The 15,832-nt window shown below is 43.1% G+C and overlaps 1 protein-coding gene across 1 annotated transcript; it reads right to left on the bottom strand.

The window, feature by feature from the left end:
• Positions 1-1,674: 1,674 nt before the first annotated feature.
• Positions 1,675-9,683, bottom strand: PRR19 (proline rich 19). Its single transcript, XM_083515831.1, has 4 exons — positions 9,056-9,683; positions 7,056-8,036; positions 5,357-5,526; positions 1,675-3,409 (listed from the first exon to the last, which is right to left on the bottom strand). The coding sequence occupies exons 2-4, from the start codon at positions 8,020-8,022 to the stop codon at positions 2,231-2,233; spliced, it is 2,316 nt and encodes a 771-aa protein (XP_083371957.1). The 5' UTR covers positions 8,023-8,036; positions 9,056-9,683; the 3' UTR covers positions 1,675-2,230.
• Positions 9,684-15,832: the final 6,149 nt, after the last annotated feature.

The following is a 15,832-nucleotide window of genomic DNA, read 5'->3' as shown; positions in this document are numbered from 1 at the left end:
CCACAGAGACCAAAAATACACAAAAATGTCACACATTAAAAACTTCCCTGAACAGGGCTGCCTTAAGATGTCTTCTGAATGTCAGGTAGTTGTTTATCGCTTTGACATCTGATGGGAGGGCGTTCCACAGGGCGGGCGCCACTACCGAAAAGGCCCTCTGCCTGGTTCCCTGTAGCTTTGCCTCTCACAATGAGGGAACCGCCAGAAGGCCCTCGGTGCTGGACCTCAGCGTCCGGGCAGAATGATGGGGGTGGAGACGCTCCTTCAGGTATACAGGACCGAGGCAGTTTAGGGCTTTAAAGGTCAAAACCAACACTTTGAATTGTGCTCGGAAACGTATGCTCGGAATATGCACCCTGTATCAGTTAAAACATGAGAAGAGTTCTGCTGGGTCAAACCAAAGGCCCATTTATTCCAGAAACGTGTTCTCACCAGGATCAACCTGATGCACGCAAACAAGACCCACGTGCAACAATATACCGGTACTTCCCACCTGAGATTTCTAGCAATGGTTATGCAGTGACATTTTGTTTTCAACCATGGAGGCAGAGCATAGGTATATCCACCAACATGAGTGGGACAAATTTCATAGTTTTCACTATGAGCTCTGTGAAGTACTTTCTTTCGCCTGTCCCAATTTTTCCAAAATTCAGCTTCACAACATTGGTTTTCAGAACGGTGCTATATTGACAGTTTTCATTTTGATCCCTTTCCTAGTGATCCCTAACATGGAATTTGCCTTTTCCCCAGCTGCTGCACACTGGGGTTGACATCTTCACTGAGCTAAAACCCCAAGGTCTCATTCCTGCGCAGTCACTGCCCGTTCAGACCTCATTAGTGTACATATGAAATTAGGATTTTTTGCCCCGATGTGCATCGCTTTACGCTTGCTTGCGCTGAATTTTCATTTACCATTTTACTGCTCGTTCACTCAGTTTGGAGAGATCCATTGGGAGCTCTTCACGGTCTCTTTTTGTTTTAACCACCCTGAACAATTTGGGATCATCAGCAAACTTGTCTATCTCACTGTTGCCCTCCAGCTCTAGACCATTTATGAACAAGTTAAAAAGCGCAGGTTGCAATACCAATCCTTGACGGGGATGGGACTCCACTTTCTACATCCCTCCATTGGAAGAACTCTCCATTCCTACTTTCTGCTTCTTGTTTCTTAACCAGGATCTGTAAGAGACCTCTCCTTTTATCCCATTATTTGATTGCTAAGCTTACTCAGGATGAGTGTTTGGTGAGGTAACTTTGTCAAAAGCCTTTTAGAAGTCTACATACATGGTGTTGACCAGATCACCTCTAACGTTTGCTGGCAGTCTCAGAGAACTCTAAAGGGTCAGTAAAATAAGACGGTACTTCGCAAATGGCCATTCGCCTCCAGGATTCTTCGTATGGAGGTTAGTAACTAAGCAGGTAACTACTGCAATGTCTTTCGTTTCTTTGTAGTATAAACTTTCTGATAGGGCCCTTCTCCCTCCCAATAATGTTTTCAGCAATGTTATCAGTGAAACCAAACAAAAGCAAAACAACGTATGCCAAAGAACAGTTCGCGATCCCAAGAGGATGCAGCCACATAGAGAAGGAACTATGTGAATAGCATCACAGGCATAATCCAAAGCAAAAATGTAAAGTTATCACAGAGGGGTAGTAAAGAACTTCACATTCAACTTTTATGATTCAGATTTATTTTAATTCCTACCCTAGCAAAACATTTGAGACCTCAGTTAATTCCCTTCTCTCTCTTAAAAAAATGAAAAAGCAAAGGAACAGTTTTACTCTCTTGAAATATCGCAATCTAATGGAAACAGGTGACTTTATCCCGTGTGTCTTGTTGGGTACACTGAGACAACAAACCTACGCTTCATGTTTGTAAAGGATGGGCTGTCATACCCGGAATAGAAAGAGAAAGGTTTTGTGCCTTCTAAGTGGCCCAAAACAAAAGTGCTTTAAATAAAAAGAAATCACAGAACTATGCGAGTGTGTGGTTGCACACACACCACACAGAATGCGGAGAACTGTAGCTTGTTAAAAGTGTTGGAAATGGAAGCTCTGTGAGGGGTGAACTACAGTTCTCTGGATTCTTGGGGAGGTGTGTTGTGATTTTAGGTAAGAAGTAGCAAATGGCCCTTCCAAGCGATCACCTTGGCTTTCCTTTTCATACCAATCAAGCATCCACTTGTTTTCCAAGCCTCTCTCATTCAGCAATTTGGCTCCCCACACCCTTTCAGTACAACTTCATTCGGGGGAAAGCCCAGGGCTCCGGGGTGGACTGTCCCAACAGATGGCCTTGCAAGGCGCAGTCAGGGGAGTTCCTGTTCTCTAGAGCCTCGGAGGGGGGGAAATACGACATAGGCAGCTGCTGGAAAAACTGCAGCTGCTGCTGGGCTTCTTCCATTTGAAGCAGCCGCTTCAGATCACGAGTCTGGCTCCCGGATCTGGAGCACCCTTTGTCTCTGTTTCTTTGCATTCTTTCGGAGGCTTCTCTCAGTCCGCAGAAGTGGTAACTATTTGAGGTTCTCCCTTGCTCTACAGAGACTTTCTGGCAGAAGGCTCTGGGTTTTGCCAGTACAGAGAATAACCCAGTCCCGTGTGGTGGGTGTTTGCTGAGCATATATCGGTCTGGCTGAGGGTTTTGCCTGTAGGAAGAGCAGTGCTGCTGAGGGACGATGCTGTACAGCTGAAGAAACTCATTTGGCTGCCCTTGTTCCGAGTTCAGCTCTCTGAAAGTGGCTGGCTGGTGAGCCAGACAAGGGTAGCCCAGAGCTTGGGACACGGGGAGTTTGGCTCCCTTACTGGGTGCTTTAGGGCTCCAGATGCTTCTTAAGACATCAAAGGACGTCTGAGACTCAGAGGCAGCTCTCTCCGTGGGCCTGAGCCCCAAATCCACAGGCTGGCAACTGCACGGCTCCTGCGAAGGATGCGGGCTGTGGAATGGAGCAGGCTCCATCTCTAGTAAATTCCATTGATCTGGGCTTAATTCATAGACACAGGAATGTTGCTGGGGATCAGTCAAGAAGTAATGGCTGGAGCCTTTGCCATCCACGCTCAGATTGACTGAACCCAAGGAATCATAGGTAGCAAAAGGTAGGCAATGCGTTTTGGAAGCACTCTTCTTTGTGTGTAGTCTAGTGCCTACTTCAGACCTCTCTTGCCTGCTTCTGGACTCACAGAAGGCTTCCCCTAGTCCTTGCTCCCAACGCCGAGCAGTTCTGAATAAAGCATCATGCAAAAGATGTTGTTCCTCTGCAGCAAAGGAGCTCCTGGCTAAATTCACATGCTGGGAAGGTGCAGATGAAAGATGGGAGTGTGGCTGAACTGCTGTCAAGTGAAAGCTGTGCTGGCTAAATGCCTGTGGCTCAACAAAGGATCTGAAGTCTTCTCTTTGGGTGGTCTTCTCTTCTGCCTGCATAGGGAAACAAGAAGTAGGCAAGATAAAGGAAAGAGCATGATTAGATAGGGACAGATTAACTCTGCTTCTCAGTGGAATGTATATACTTCTGACATGCTCTTACAAATGTTCCATTTCAACTTCTAAGGCTAATTTTGATTCATCCCACACTAAGCCAATTCTAAAGGCTTCTGGGATAAGTAAAAAATAACAACAGATCAAGGCTAGATCGACATCTTCCTGATGGTGGGTTGGAACCCAGTAGAGCTTTGCAGCTCTTGTACTTTGAGGTTGGTAGCTAGCAAGAATATTGCTGCATAAAAGGAGCCAAACAGAGTAGGATCGCTGGATCAGAAGATGAAAATGACCTGCTGTGGGGCCCCCAAATAAAAACTACTGATGCAATGTGACCTTTTGTAAATGCTTGGGAACAACTGGGTGAAATCGGCTTAGGTATTTGGCAAGTTTTGAAGTTAATCTCGGTACCATTAACCTCCCATCCTAGAACAAATAGTGCTCATAACAGCCTGGTAGTCTGACATGCAATGTTCTTTGGCAAAGGATTTGGTGAGAGGGCAACTGAGCATCCTTCTCGGGTTTGTCTACTGTCAATGGATTTATTTGTAATCGCACTCCTAGGACAATCAGCCCAAAGTGCTTAAGGGAATGTGATGTTTCCAGCTGACCGCTTGCGGCAACCTGAGCGCTGCTTCACACACTGCATGTTCACATGGGCATAAAAACCAGGATGTGGTCTTGAAGCCATTTTTAAATGGACACTTAAAGCTGGAACTCAGAGCGTGGTCTGAAGGTACAAGAGGCCACCATCCTCCTGGGGACAAGCAGGTTTGAGTGACTTGATATTGATACCAGGAATGGTCCAAGAACAGAAAAATTAAAGTCAGTCTGTGAGCACTTAGAAAAGGATGCCGTGATTACTAAGACCTAGTATGGGTTTCTCAAAAACAAATCATGCCAGATGAATTTAATTTCTTTTATTCTGATTGAGTTACAAGCTTTGGGGATCAAGGGAATGGTGTGGACGTAGTGTATCTTGATTTCAGTAAGGCTTTTGACAAAGTCCCCCATGATATTCTTGCAGAGAAGCTGGTAAAATATGGGCTCAATGTGTACAGAGGAGGGTGACCAAGATGATAAAGGGAAACCAAGCCTTATGAGGAACAGTGGAGGGAATTGGGTATGTTTAGCCTTGGTAAATAATGAGATATGATAGCTATCCTCAAATATCTAAAGGGCTGTCACATGGAGAATGGAGTGAGCTTGTTCTCTCCCACTCTGGAGGGTAGGATTCAAACCAATGGCCTCAAGTTCCAAGAAAGGAGATTCTGATTAAACATCAGGAAGAACGTTCTGACAGTAAGAGCTGTTTGACAGGTCCACCAAGGGCAGTGGACTCTCCTCCCTTGAAGGTTAGTAAACGGAGGTTGGATGGCCATCTGTCATGAATGATCTACTCTAGATTCCTACATTGCAGGACTAGATGACCCTTGAGGTACCTTCCAACTCTACAATTCTATAATTACTACATGTATACTACCTTTGTTTCCTTCCTTCCACAGAAGGAAGGCAGGATATACAGGGTGAGTCCTTTAAATGAGGTCCCGTGGATACAGAGTACACATGTTCCACGGGGCCTCTTTTAAAAGATTCACCCTGTATATGTAAGAAAATAATAAAAAAAAATTTTTTACTGCTCAAATATATCTATAATGTGGGATGTTTTAATGTATTTCCACCACTTGCTTTCAATGTATTTATGTGGGTTTGGTTTTGTGTCTTTCTGGGAAGTCACCTTGAATTGCCGTGGCAGAGAAAAACTGACAATAAATTTAATAGTAATAATGATGATGATAATAATAATAATACCTTCCCAGTGTTTAAACACATTCTTTTCAAACCAACCTGACCTTTCAAACTATCCTAACACATTCTGATGCTCACCATTCTTATAACTGTATGTACAGGACAGGGAGAAAAGCTACTGGGGAAGAAATGTGCTTGTCCTCTCCGCTTTTTCAGAGAAATCTCCTGGTCAGAGTTTCTGCTGCCATTGCTAGACATCTGTTCCAATAGCAACTCTTTCTGGTCCCTGTCAGGTGGGCTCTTGAAATCTGAAGGAGGACAGAACAAATGAACACACAAAATCCCATGTGGAATCAAAAGCTTACAAATGTGAGTAAAGGCAAAGTTAATTTGTCCTTCGGGAGGATGACATACAAGTCCATTAAGCTGTGCAAAGCAATGCAGCAGGGTAGGGAGAGGTGGAAAGTAAAACAAGACAAGTCCCTGCAGCAAGAAGCTTACTGTCTATATTTTGACAGTGAGGGAGAAGAGGTAGAAATCCAGGGGACGAATGAACTTTGGAGTGGCTGAGGGTAGTGGTGAATCGATGGTCACAGGCAAGGATATATCAGGAAGTTAAAGCAAAAAGGGATAAAGGATGGAGCAATGCTAGGATTCGCCCCACAGTTTTAAAAATTGATTTCCTGACAAAATACAATGTAGTAAGTAAACCAAGTACGTTCCAAGGATTTTCAGTGACTGTAGCCTAATCCCCCATAAAATACCAGAAATGAGGTTCAAGCGAACCAGCTCCCTCCACAGTGTAACATGGGATGGCATGGCGGGGGGGGGGGGGCTGACAAGTTGTAAGTTTCTGTTAAAATAGCTGAGAAAGGAAAACCTCACTTTCTCAAAATGATCTTTTTTTTATTATGCCCCTACTACTCTAGTACGTTGCATAATACGTTTTGATAATGCACAAAGATCCAGTGAACCTTTTCACGTACAGTAGTACCTCTGGTTAAGAACTTAATTCGTTCTGGAGGTCCGTTCTTAACCTGAAACTGTTCTTAACCTGAGGTACCACTTTAGCTAGTGGGGCCTCCTAAGGTGCTACTGGACAGTTTTTTAATTTTTTTTTTATATATTTAGACTGCGTCAGACCAACACGGTTACCTAACTGAATCTAGAATAATGCTGCAGTTAGCTCCCTGAACAGTAGAGGGTTCAAGTTGCCTTCAGCAGTGAAGGTGGTCAGGCCACCATGAAAAGTTTTAAAGCTGGCTGTGGCCTAATTTAGCGCAGCCTTCTGCAACTATCAGTTGAGGCCTCTGTTAGTGTCAGTTCAACCCTGTGCTAATGGAGGTGGAGGAGTGAACAGAAAAAAGCCCAAACAAATGGGAGAGATTGGGCAAAGAGAAGGAAAGTGTGCTATGCAATCCTAAAATGTGCTCAATTTGGGTTCAGATTTCTACCATCATAGGATCTGACTCCACCCACCATCAGTTGTCCCCTCCATCTAACCTTTTCCATGTGAAATAAGGCCTTAATAGGAAAAAGCTCCCCAGACCAGCCCTGAATATGAAAGACGATGAGAAGCTAGTGAAGGGAAACATTTGAGAAAGTGCAGGATTTTTTTTTAAAGTCCATTCCTCACTTGCTTGTGTGGTCATTAAAGAATGGTGGCCAAAAGCAAAAGAAGGACTTCTACACTTCTTGTTTTCACTATTGCAATATTTCACAAAACTGCTCGTTTTCAATATTTATGGCAAATGCTGCATGCCAAACAGCTGCTTAGCTTGAGCCAAGCTGCTTGACACAGTTCATACTTATGCTGTAGCCTCAACAAGCCCCTTACCTGCATGGGCCGTGTCAGTGTTACAACCACCTGCAGACTTCTTGAGCAGCGCCAAGGCAGATAAATCTGGGAGTGTTTTCTTCTGTTCCAGCAGGATATTGATAACAGCCTGACGTGTTTCCCTGATTAAGTTACGCCCAGGGAATACTCCCTTGAGGTCCAAGAGTTTTTGCAGGTCCTGGGCTAATTCCCTTACTGGAGATTTGCCTTTGCCTGACTCTGTTTCTGCTGTGGGGACGGGAGGGACGTTTTCCTTTTCGTTCAAGTCCATCAAGGCATTGCCCTGAAAAGGCTCAGTTTCCAAACCCTCTTGATTGAACTCCACAACCGCAGGTGCAGCTAAAGGCTGGGATGCACCTGGAGTGGCCACAGGATGCTGTGTAATCGATGTAGAGTCCTTATTCACTCCACATGGGTCCTTTCCACTGCATCTCAACTGATCGCTGTGAATAGATTTCTGATCAGCGTCACAGGACTGGATCTCTTCTTCCAGCAACATCTCCACGCCATTGTCTCTTTGTATAGGAGTGATCTCCAGGACCTCTTGCTCAGCTCTGGGGCTCAACAATCTCTCTATGTTAAGTGATTTCACCTCCCTGTTAAACATGCCAAAGGGCTGAGAGAGTCTGTTCTGCGTTATAATCAGAGGTTTGGCAACACAGCCGCCTTTGATAGGTCTGATGGGAGTCGACTTAGGACAGGTGTTAAACTGGGAGCTCCAGAAAGGGGGCAGCGTCTTCTGTAGCGTCCTGCGGTTGGGCCTTTGTTCTGGGATCCTACCGGTAACATTTCTGCCAAACTTGACATAGTTGCGCTCTCGTCTTGTTCGGCGGCGTTTGACCCTGACAGATTTCTCCTCAATGCTATGCTGCTCTGTTGGGGATGCTCTCAGGTGATGGGAAGAACAGGGTAAGCCAGAGCTGGCTGAAGTCTCCTTTCTTTCTTCTCCATTGCCACAAGGATTCATACTGAAAGGAGCTCCTGAGAATAAGCAGATACAATGGAAAACAGCACCCAAGATGCTAGGTTTAGATTCTTATTCTCACCTAAGAAAGCAACAGACATGAAACTGAGGCTAAATCTGCTGTCCCAGCAGTCCTACATCCCTTGTTTTTTGTCTGTGGGCTGGCATGAGTTTGTATGTTATTATACACATATGCACAGGGTAGGGCCATAGTTCAGGGGTAGAGCAACTGCTTTGCATGCAGAAAGTTCCATACATCTCCAGACAGGGCAGGGAATGTTCTCATCTGAAATACTGGAGAGCCATGGCCAGTCAGTGTTTAGAGAGCTAAGTGGACCAATGGGTCTAACTCAGTACCAGGTCGATTCGTATGTTCCTATATACCCACAGAAGTGATGGTATGCATAAATCACATATTTGATGAAGTAGACTCTAATCAACAAAAACTTAACACAATAAAGCTGCTAGCCTTTAAGATGCTACAAAATCCTTTGCAGTTTTAATCAAACACCACATACTAACCAGCCCTCCCAGTGTCAAAAATAAATTCAGAGCAAGATAATTCCAGGCAGAGAGGACTTCGAACAAATCATGGTGTGTTGGTCATTCTGCTGTGCCCTTGGGTGGGTAGTGTTTTGTTTTCTTTTTTTTCTTGGCAAACTATTAATATATTTTTGTCCATCTCAACTTCAGCACCAGGCATATGCAGTTTTAAATATGTACACAATTGCAGCAATAGCCAGCAGATATTTTTTTCTATAAAAAAACCTAACACCTACCAACTGTAGGGTTTCAGAAATGAACATGGGCTCGTTGGAATGCAGCCGTAGAGTATATGCAGGGCTGTGCCCAGTGTTAGACCTACTTCAGAGCAGACCCACTGCAATTAATGGACAAAAGTTGGGGCCGCTCATCTCAATGAACACAATGTTGGGTAGAACTTTGCCGGCTGCAACCACCCAAGGCCCATTCTTTTTTTAAAAAATGAGGAATAACAAGAGTGCCTCTGAGAACGTACAATGCCCTTTTTACTCACCAGTGGGGCTGATCAGGGGCCCTGCTGCATCTCAACAGGGGAAACGGATAATAGCGGAGAGAGACCTTATGGCATCTCCCCCTCCCCACACTTTAAACCCTGATTTTTCCAACCCTCCATCTTGCCCCCAACAACCTCTTTCCTCCAACCGCCTAACAGCCTCACTCACGCCTCCCTCGCGGGAGCTGGATGGGCGGAGCAAGCAGCCTGCCTCCCCTCGTGCAGAGGCGGTTGTCCCGATGCGGCTGCCCGAAGCGCGAGAAGCGCCCAGGCGACTCTCAGCCTCTTTTCCCGCGCTTCCCGAGCTGCTACGGAAGTCCGCGTTCCACTCCCGCCCTTGGGTTTAGCCGCGCCCCGCCCCGCTTGGCGTGGATTGGTCGTGACGCGGCACAGTTCTGTGCTGATTGGCTAACAGGAAGCTACCGGTCGCTACGCTCCTGTACCACCTGGGTGGGACAGGTGAAGATGCTCTTTTGAGGGGCTGGGAGCGCAAAGGGCTTTTCTGCAATTATTAGGCGCTCATTTTCAGTCACCTAGAAGGCTCATTCCATTGCTACCCATCTCCTCCTCAAAAGCAAATAAATCAGATTATCCAGATACTGTTATTTATTGTAATTATTTATTATATGTTTAGCTTTACACTTTTATTCTTAACGATGCCCCCCGCCCATGCATTTAGCAGTTCTCATTTTTACATCATTTTCACCGTCGGGGGAAAAAGGCAGGATACAAATAAATATAAATGCCGACTAAAATCGGAGCACCCATGGGTGAAGCCAGGATTTTTTGTTAGGGGTGGCAGGACTTTCGTTAGGGGGGCAGAACCGACGTGATTGGTCAGCCAGTTAAATATTTCTATTGTTTTATTTTATCTGGGGAGGAGCAGCTGCCCCCTTGGCTACGCCTATGAGAGCCCCTTCCCTTCCCTTTTTTTAAAGCGCGCTTCTTTTCTGCCAAGTGACAAAACAAACCATTTATCGAACTTGATTCACAATGCACCAAGCCTCATTATTTATAACTCTGCCTCGTGAATTTAATATTGTCAAGCAAAACAGGACGTGGCCTCTCTGCTCCATAAACAATGGGAATTTCAATACAGTAGGTACACCCCCCCCAGCTGTGCATCTTCTGACATACTTTGCATTGTAATTATAGCTGGGGGCTTGTAGCAGTCTGCCCCCTTTCCCTAAGCTTTTTTTTTAATAAATAAAAAAAGGGTTGGGAGACTCATGCTGAAGCCTTCAACTCATCGTCAGAGATTACATGTGGAGAAAAGTGTGCAGGCAGTAGTCTGCCCAACTGCTCTCTAAGCAGTAAACCTGTTTGCACCATTTAGTTTTCTTCCCACTGAATGGCAAGGTACTGAATAACTGGCAAGCATTGCAAAACATGAGCATAGCCAGGATTTTGTTGGGGGGCAGGATTTTTGTTAGGGGGCAGCACCAATGTGATTCGTCAGTTAGCTATTTCTATTGTTTTACTTGATGGGGGGGCAGCTCCTCCCCCACCTACACCCATGCTGCAAATATTTTATTAATACAGTTAAATAACAGTTAAATGTACAGTTAAATAACTTTGCATATACTAGACTCTCCTATCTATGCTTACAATCTAGCTCAGGTAGAGAACCTGGGGTAAAATGCAGCCTCTCACTCCCAGGCCTTGCAATATCCTCTCTGCCCAGGTCACAACCCTCACCAGCTCTGCTTTACATCCCTGAGCATTTTTGCCTGGCTAGAATTTGTTTTTGCACTCTGGTGATGCTCCTTGCTTGTCTGGATGGAGGACAGAGAGAGGGGTGTCTGAGTGTAGAAATAAGCTTGCTGTAAAAATGTAAAATTTACATACAGTCATTGCTTTTCCACTTTGGCTTTTGGCCTGACCCACCAGAGGCATGTGGGGACGCAGGTGGTGCTGTGGGTTAAACCACAGAGCCTAGGACTTGCCGATCAGAAGGTCAGCGGTTCGAATCCCCGTGACGGGGTGAGCTCCCGTTGCTCGGTCGCTGCTCCTGCTAACCTAGCATTTCGAAAGCACGTCAAAAGTGCAAGTAGATAAATAGGTACCGCTCTGGAGGGAAGCTAAACGGCATTTCCATGTGCTGCTCTGGTTCGCCAGAAGCAGCTTTGTCATGCTGGCCACATGACCTGGAAGCTGTCTGCGGACAAACGCCGGCTCCCTCAGCCTATACAGTGAGATGAGCGCACAACCCCAGAGTCGGTCACGACTGGACCTAATGGTCAGGGATACCTTTACCTTTACCAGTGGCATGTAGCCCTTGGAATTTGCCCCAGAAAGGAAGGTGGCCTTTGGGCTGAAAATGCTTCCCCACTAGGAAAAGACTGGGAATTTGATCTAAGGTGTGGCAAAGGATGAGATTTCTTAAAACACTTTCCCTGTGTCCTGTGAACCATATTTTTGTCCATGTTGCTTTTTTACTTGCAGTGTGCATTACAATCTTGTACACATGCACATAGATAGCAGGTGAGAGAGGCTAAAAGGTGCTTTTGGAGCAGTTTGTGAAAGCACCCTAATTCAAATGCAATCACCTGGAAAAAGTCATTCCAGAGCACATATTATTCTTGCTCGTAGTGAACTGAAAGAGAGGCAGAGAAGGAAAATTACTTAGGTTATCAGACTGTGAAAATATGGGCTCTTGTGTTGCTGTTACCCTTACTGTTACAGCACAATTATGTTTGGATTGGCAAGATGGAAATATTTATAATAAACTGTTTTGTTTTTTTAAAAAACCTCCTTGGTTTATGATGCATCTCATATTGGAATGCAGGACACTGGAAGCAAGGTTTGTGCCAATCCATTATCTGATTTTGCAACAATCACTGTTTAATGTTTTTTAAAAAAATCTAGCCCAGTGTATATCATAGTATTGAAAAAGTTTTTAGTATTTAGGGTTTTGATAATTCCTCATACCGGATATGTATACTCCTTAATAATTTATTTCCAGAATGATCTGAACTTTAAAAAAAAATGTTTTATGCTTGGCTGTTGCTAAGATGAGTTGTCCAACTATACTAATAAAATTGAACATCGCTGTCTAGTGGGTTTAATCTTTAGATATCAATATTTGAACAATGGAAGCCTTGTTTACATATAATGATGAATGTAATTTATTATCACTATAGTAATAAAAACTCAGAGCCTCCATCCAGGGTATTTAATAAATATTTTATTCAAGAGACCACAAAGGGTTATAATGCTGAGATTAATTTTCAGACCCATTAATATTTCAGTGGGTCTGTTTAGCTTTTGTTCTTTCCCTTTTTATGGCCATAGCTCAGTCTTTGCCTGATAATGCTCCAAACCAATTTCTGAAATCACAGTGCCCTCATCAGTTCCTTCTTACAGACGATCATGCAGTATTACATTATCAATGTTCTTTAAACATTTAATGGCTTATTTCCAAAAGTACTGTGATTATTTCAATGAATTCATTTGGGGTCTAGCCTTAGAAAAAGTTCAGATTTTGCAAAGCTTTGTTGACCGCTAGAAGCAGCTTTATGGGCCAGATGTAGCCTTCAGCTTTGCTATCCCACCCTAAAGAATACAAAGTCATAAGGAAATCATGTTTTCATGAACACCCCCTTCTTCCTTCTTCCTAGTATCTTCCTTCACCCCAACAGCTGAGGTGTTGAAATCATTCCCCATTATGCTCACTGCACTGAGTGGAATAGTTTATCTGTGATCATTTGCAATTAACCCCCTTCCATAACACTGTCTTTATTGCCCCCTTGCCATGCTCACTGTCACAGTTTCTAAAGGGAGGTTTTAAGATTTTTATTCCTTATGTATAAGGGTGACAGTGACCTTGAAAATTGCACCCTGAAAAACAGGAAATATTGCGAGGCAGGTGGCTTGGCTTCAGATCACTACTGTTTTTGAGCAATACCGATTTAAAAATGCAACTACCCATAAATATTCCTATTCTTAAAAGGGGGAATCTAGTTATTTTAACCGGAGGTAGTCATGTCACAAATTAAAACTTGTTTCTGTTGTTGTTAGTTCTGTAATTGGTAGAGGAGGCAAACCAGTTTCATTAAGTAGGATGTACTGGTCATTGCAAATTGCTGGATGAATGCTATATCAGTGCTGGAATTGAAGACATTAGTTGGTTTTCATTACAAAGTGGTGACTTTAAAAAGCACCTTGGAAGGGGGCTTTTTCCTACCCATCTTTGGATGGGCCACAGATGAACGGAAAACCTTCCTCAACTGTTTCCTCTGTTTGGTTGGTGGAGCTACAATGGCACCCAGTGGCCTTTTGTGATAATGCTAAAGGTTTCCATCTCACGCTTCTGGAAATGTGTGCCTTTAAGAGTTGTGTGATGGAGAGGAATTTCAGCTGGTCCAGATGGTCACTTCATGATGCCGCAGGCGTGAGCAGCCTTGCACCTGTTGAAGCTTTTCCTTCTACCTAACTATTAAAGACAGAAGAGCCATGTCTTTTTATTGGCCTCCTATCGAAGAGTGCTTCAGTCATTACAACTCCTTGCTCCTGTTCTGAAAAAAAGGGGGGGGGCAAAGCACATGGGTCATGGCTTCAGTCTAGGCTTGTCATACGTCAGGAAAATTCCTGACATGTCCTGGTTTCCAGGTGTAAAAATGGCACTGGATCTATGGCAACGCAATAGAAAAAGCAGCGCAAACTTTTTTTTGTTTCAAACACTTCCGATTTTGGGAGGAATGAAATGTTTTCAGGAATGGAAAAAGGAGCTAGCCAGATTTGTCTGGAATGGCAATAAGCTGAGAATCAAACACCAGGTATTAATAGATAAAAGAGAAAGAGGTGGATTTGGATTACCGGATTTATAATTATACCATGCCGCAGCTGGCTAGTTTGGTTAAAGAAATGGATTACACTAAAAGATACAAATGTATTAGATCTTGAGGGGCCCGACAACCGGTTTGGGTGGCATGCCTATCTGATATATGAAAAGGTGAAATTGTGCAAAGGTTTCTTGGGCCATGTAGTAAGAAGATCAATCTATAAAATCTGGAGCAAATACAGAGGAATTTTGGAACCCAAGATACCTTTGTGGATGTCATCAGTAGAAGCGATAGCAGTCAAAAGGAAAAACATGAAGGGAGACTGGCCCAATTACAGGATGTTATTAGAACCAGACAAAGAAATGCCAATCCTAAAAAAATATGAGGATATTAAACATCACCTGTCTGGTTGACTACAGTATTTCCAACTAAACCAAAAACTGAGCACAGATGAAAGAGAAGGTCTTGCCAAAGAAACTTCCGCCTTTGAAAAAGAGTTAATATATAACAAGGGAAAATATATATCAAGAATGTATGAACATCTTTTAGAGTGGGGAGTGAAAGAGGAGCAGGTTAAAACATCTGTGATAAAATGGGCGCAGGACTTTGGCTACAATATTAATATGGAACAGTGGGGAATGCTATGGCAGCAAGACATTAAATTTACCTCATGTTATAATTTGAGGGAAAATACCATGAAGATGCTTTATCGATGGCACCACACCCCGGCAAAACTCGCCAAAATGTATAAGGGAAGTTCACCAATATGTTGGCGTTGTAAAAAGGAAATAGGACCGTACTATTATATGTTGTGGACTTGTATGGTTATAAGCGAGTTTTGCAATAAAATATATGATGAATTTAAGAAATTATTTAAACTTATTTTTTAAAAAAGGCCAGAGATTTTCCTTCTAGGAATACTGCCAATAGAAATAAAGCAAAATACAAGACCACTGCTCATGTATTCAATTACAGCTGCAAGAATACTGATAGCCAGAAGTTGGAAATGTGAAACAACAACTACAATAATAGATTGGCAATCACTCATGCTAGAGTACTTTCAATTAGCAAAGCTGACCGGAAAAGTCAGAGGAGCCCCAAATAAAAAAAAATTCAGAGAATAGAGACTATTCAAAGAATATATAAGATTATATTGTAATAATGATGTTATCCTAGTAGAACTGAATGATACTTGTATATAATAAACAAATGGAATAAATATACTAGATGAATATACATGAAGTTGTAAAACAAACTGTGCGATAAAATTAAGACAATAGAAAAAGTACAACGAGAACGATTGGAAGTTTCTTTCAGAAGACTTTATTAGAAAAGACAGGATGTTATAACCAATATTCATTTCTTATTGTTAACTCTTTTTTGCTTTTTATTTTTATTTCCTTTATCTTCTTTCTATTATATTTTTTGTTTAATTTTGATGTAACTATTTGTAATATATACGTAAGATGATATTTTAAATCAATAAAGACGAATTTAAAAAAAAGAGAGGAAAAAACAGCGGAAACGGCTCCAAAAGCTTAAAATCAATCACATCATTGAAGTCCTTTTTCCTGCCCACTTTCCCTGTTCCCCTCATAGTCAGGGGAATATAGTATTCCTGTGGAACACCTTCCCATTAGATGTCAAAGAGATAAACAACCCTGGGACTTCCTGCAGACATCTGGAAAAAGAAGCCCTTTATGGGGAAGTTTTTAAATGTCTGATGCTTCTATGTGTTTTTATATTTTGTTGGAAGCAGCCCAAAGGGGCTGGGGCAACCCAGTCCGATGGATGGGGTTCAAGCCATTAATAATAATAATAATAATAATAATAATAATAATAATAATAATATTCCAGCTTTTCCTCAGTCCCAGATGTGTGGGGCGCTGCCTGTGGTGGCTACTTAATGGCAAGGGGGAAAGGTACTTTGCACGTGCTCAGAGGCATGCCATCCTTTCTGACAAGTTCCCTTCAAACTCTGGTTTTCCTCCAC

This window comes from Podarcis liolepis (assembly GCF_965112155.1).
Source record: "Podarcis liolepis genome assembly, chromosome: 7".
In the NCBI taxonomy this organism is placed as follows: Eukaryota; Metazoa; Chordata; class Lepidosauria; order Squamata; family Lacertidae; genus Podarcis; species Podarcis liolepis.
This window is presented reverse-complemented; position numbering and strand designations above follow the sequence as displayed.

Bases quoted from the DNA above. Each gene is read 5' to 3' on its own strand.
- PRR19 (XM_083515831.1), bottom strand. From the start codon at position 8,022: ATGAATCCTTGTGGCAATGGAGAAGAAAGAAAGGAGACTTCAGCCAGC. The intron at 5,527-7,055 runs GTAAGGGGCTTG...GTCCTCCTTCAG, and splicing joins CACTGACACGGCCCATGCAG to ATTTCAAGAGCCCACCTGAC. The intron at 3,410-5,356 runs GTGAGCATCAGA...TTCCCTATGCAG, and splicing joins TACATACAGTTATAAGAATG to GCAGAAGAGAAGACCACCCA.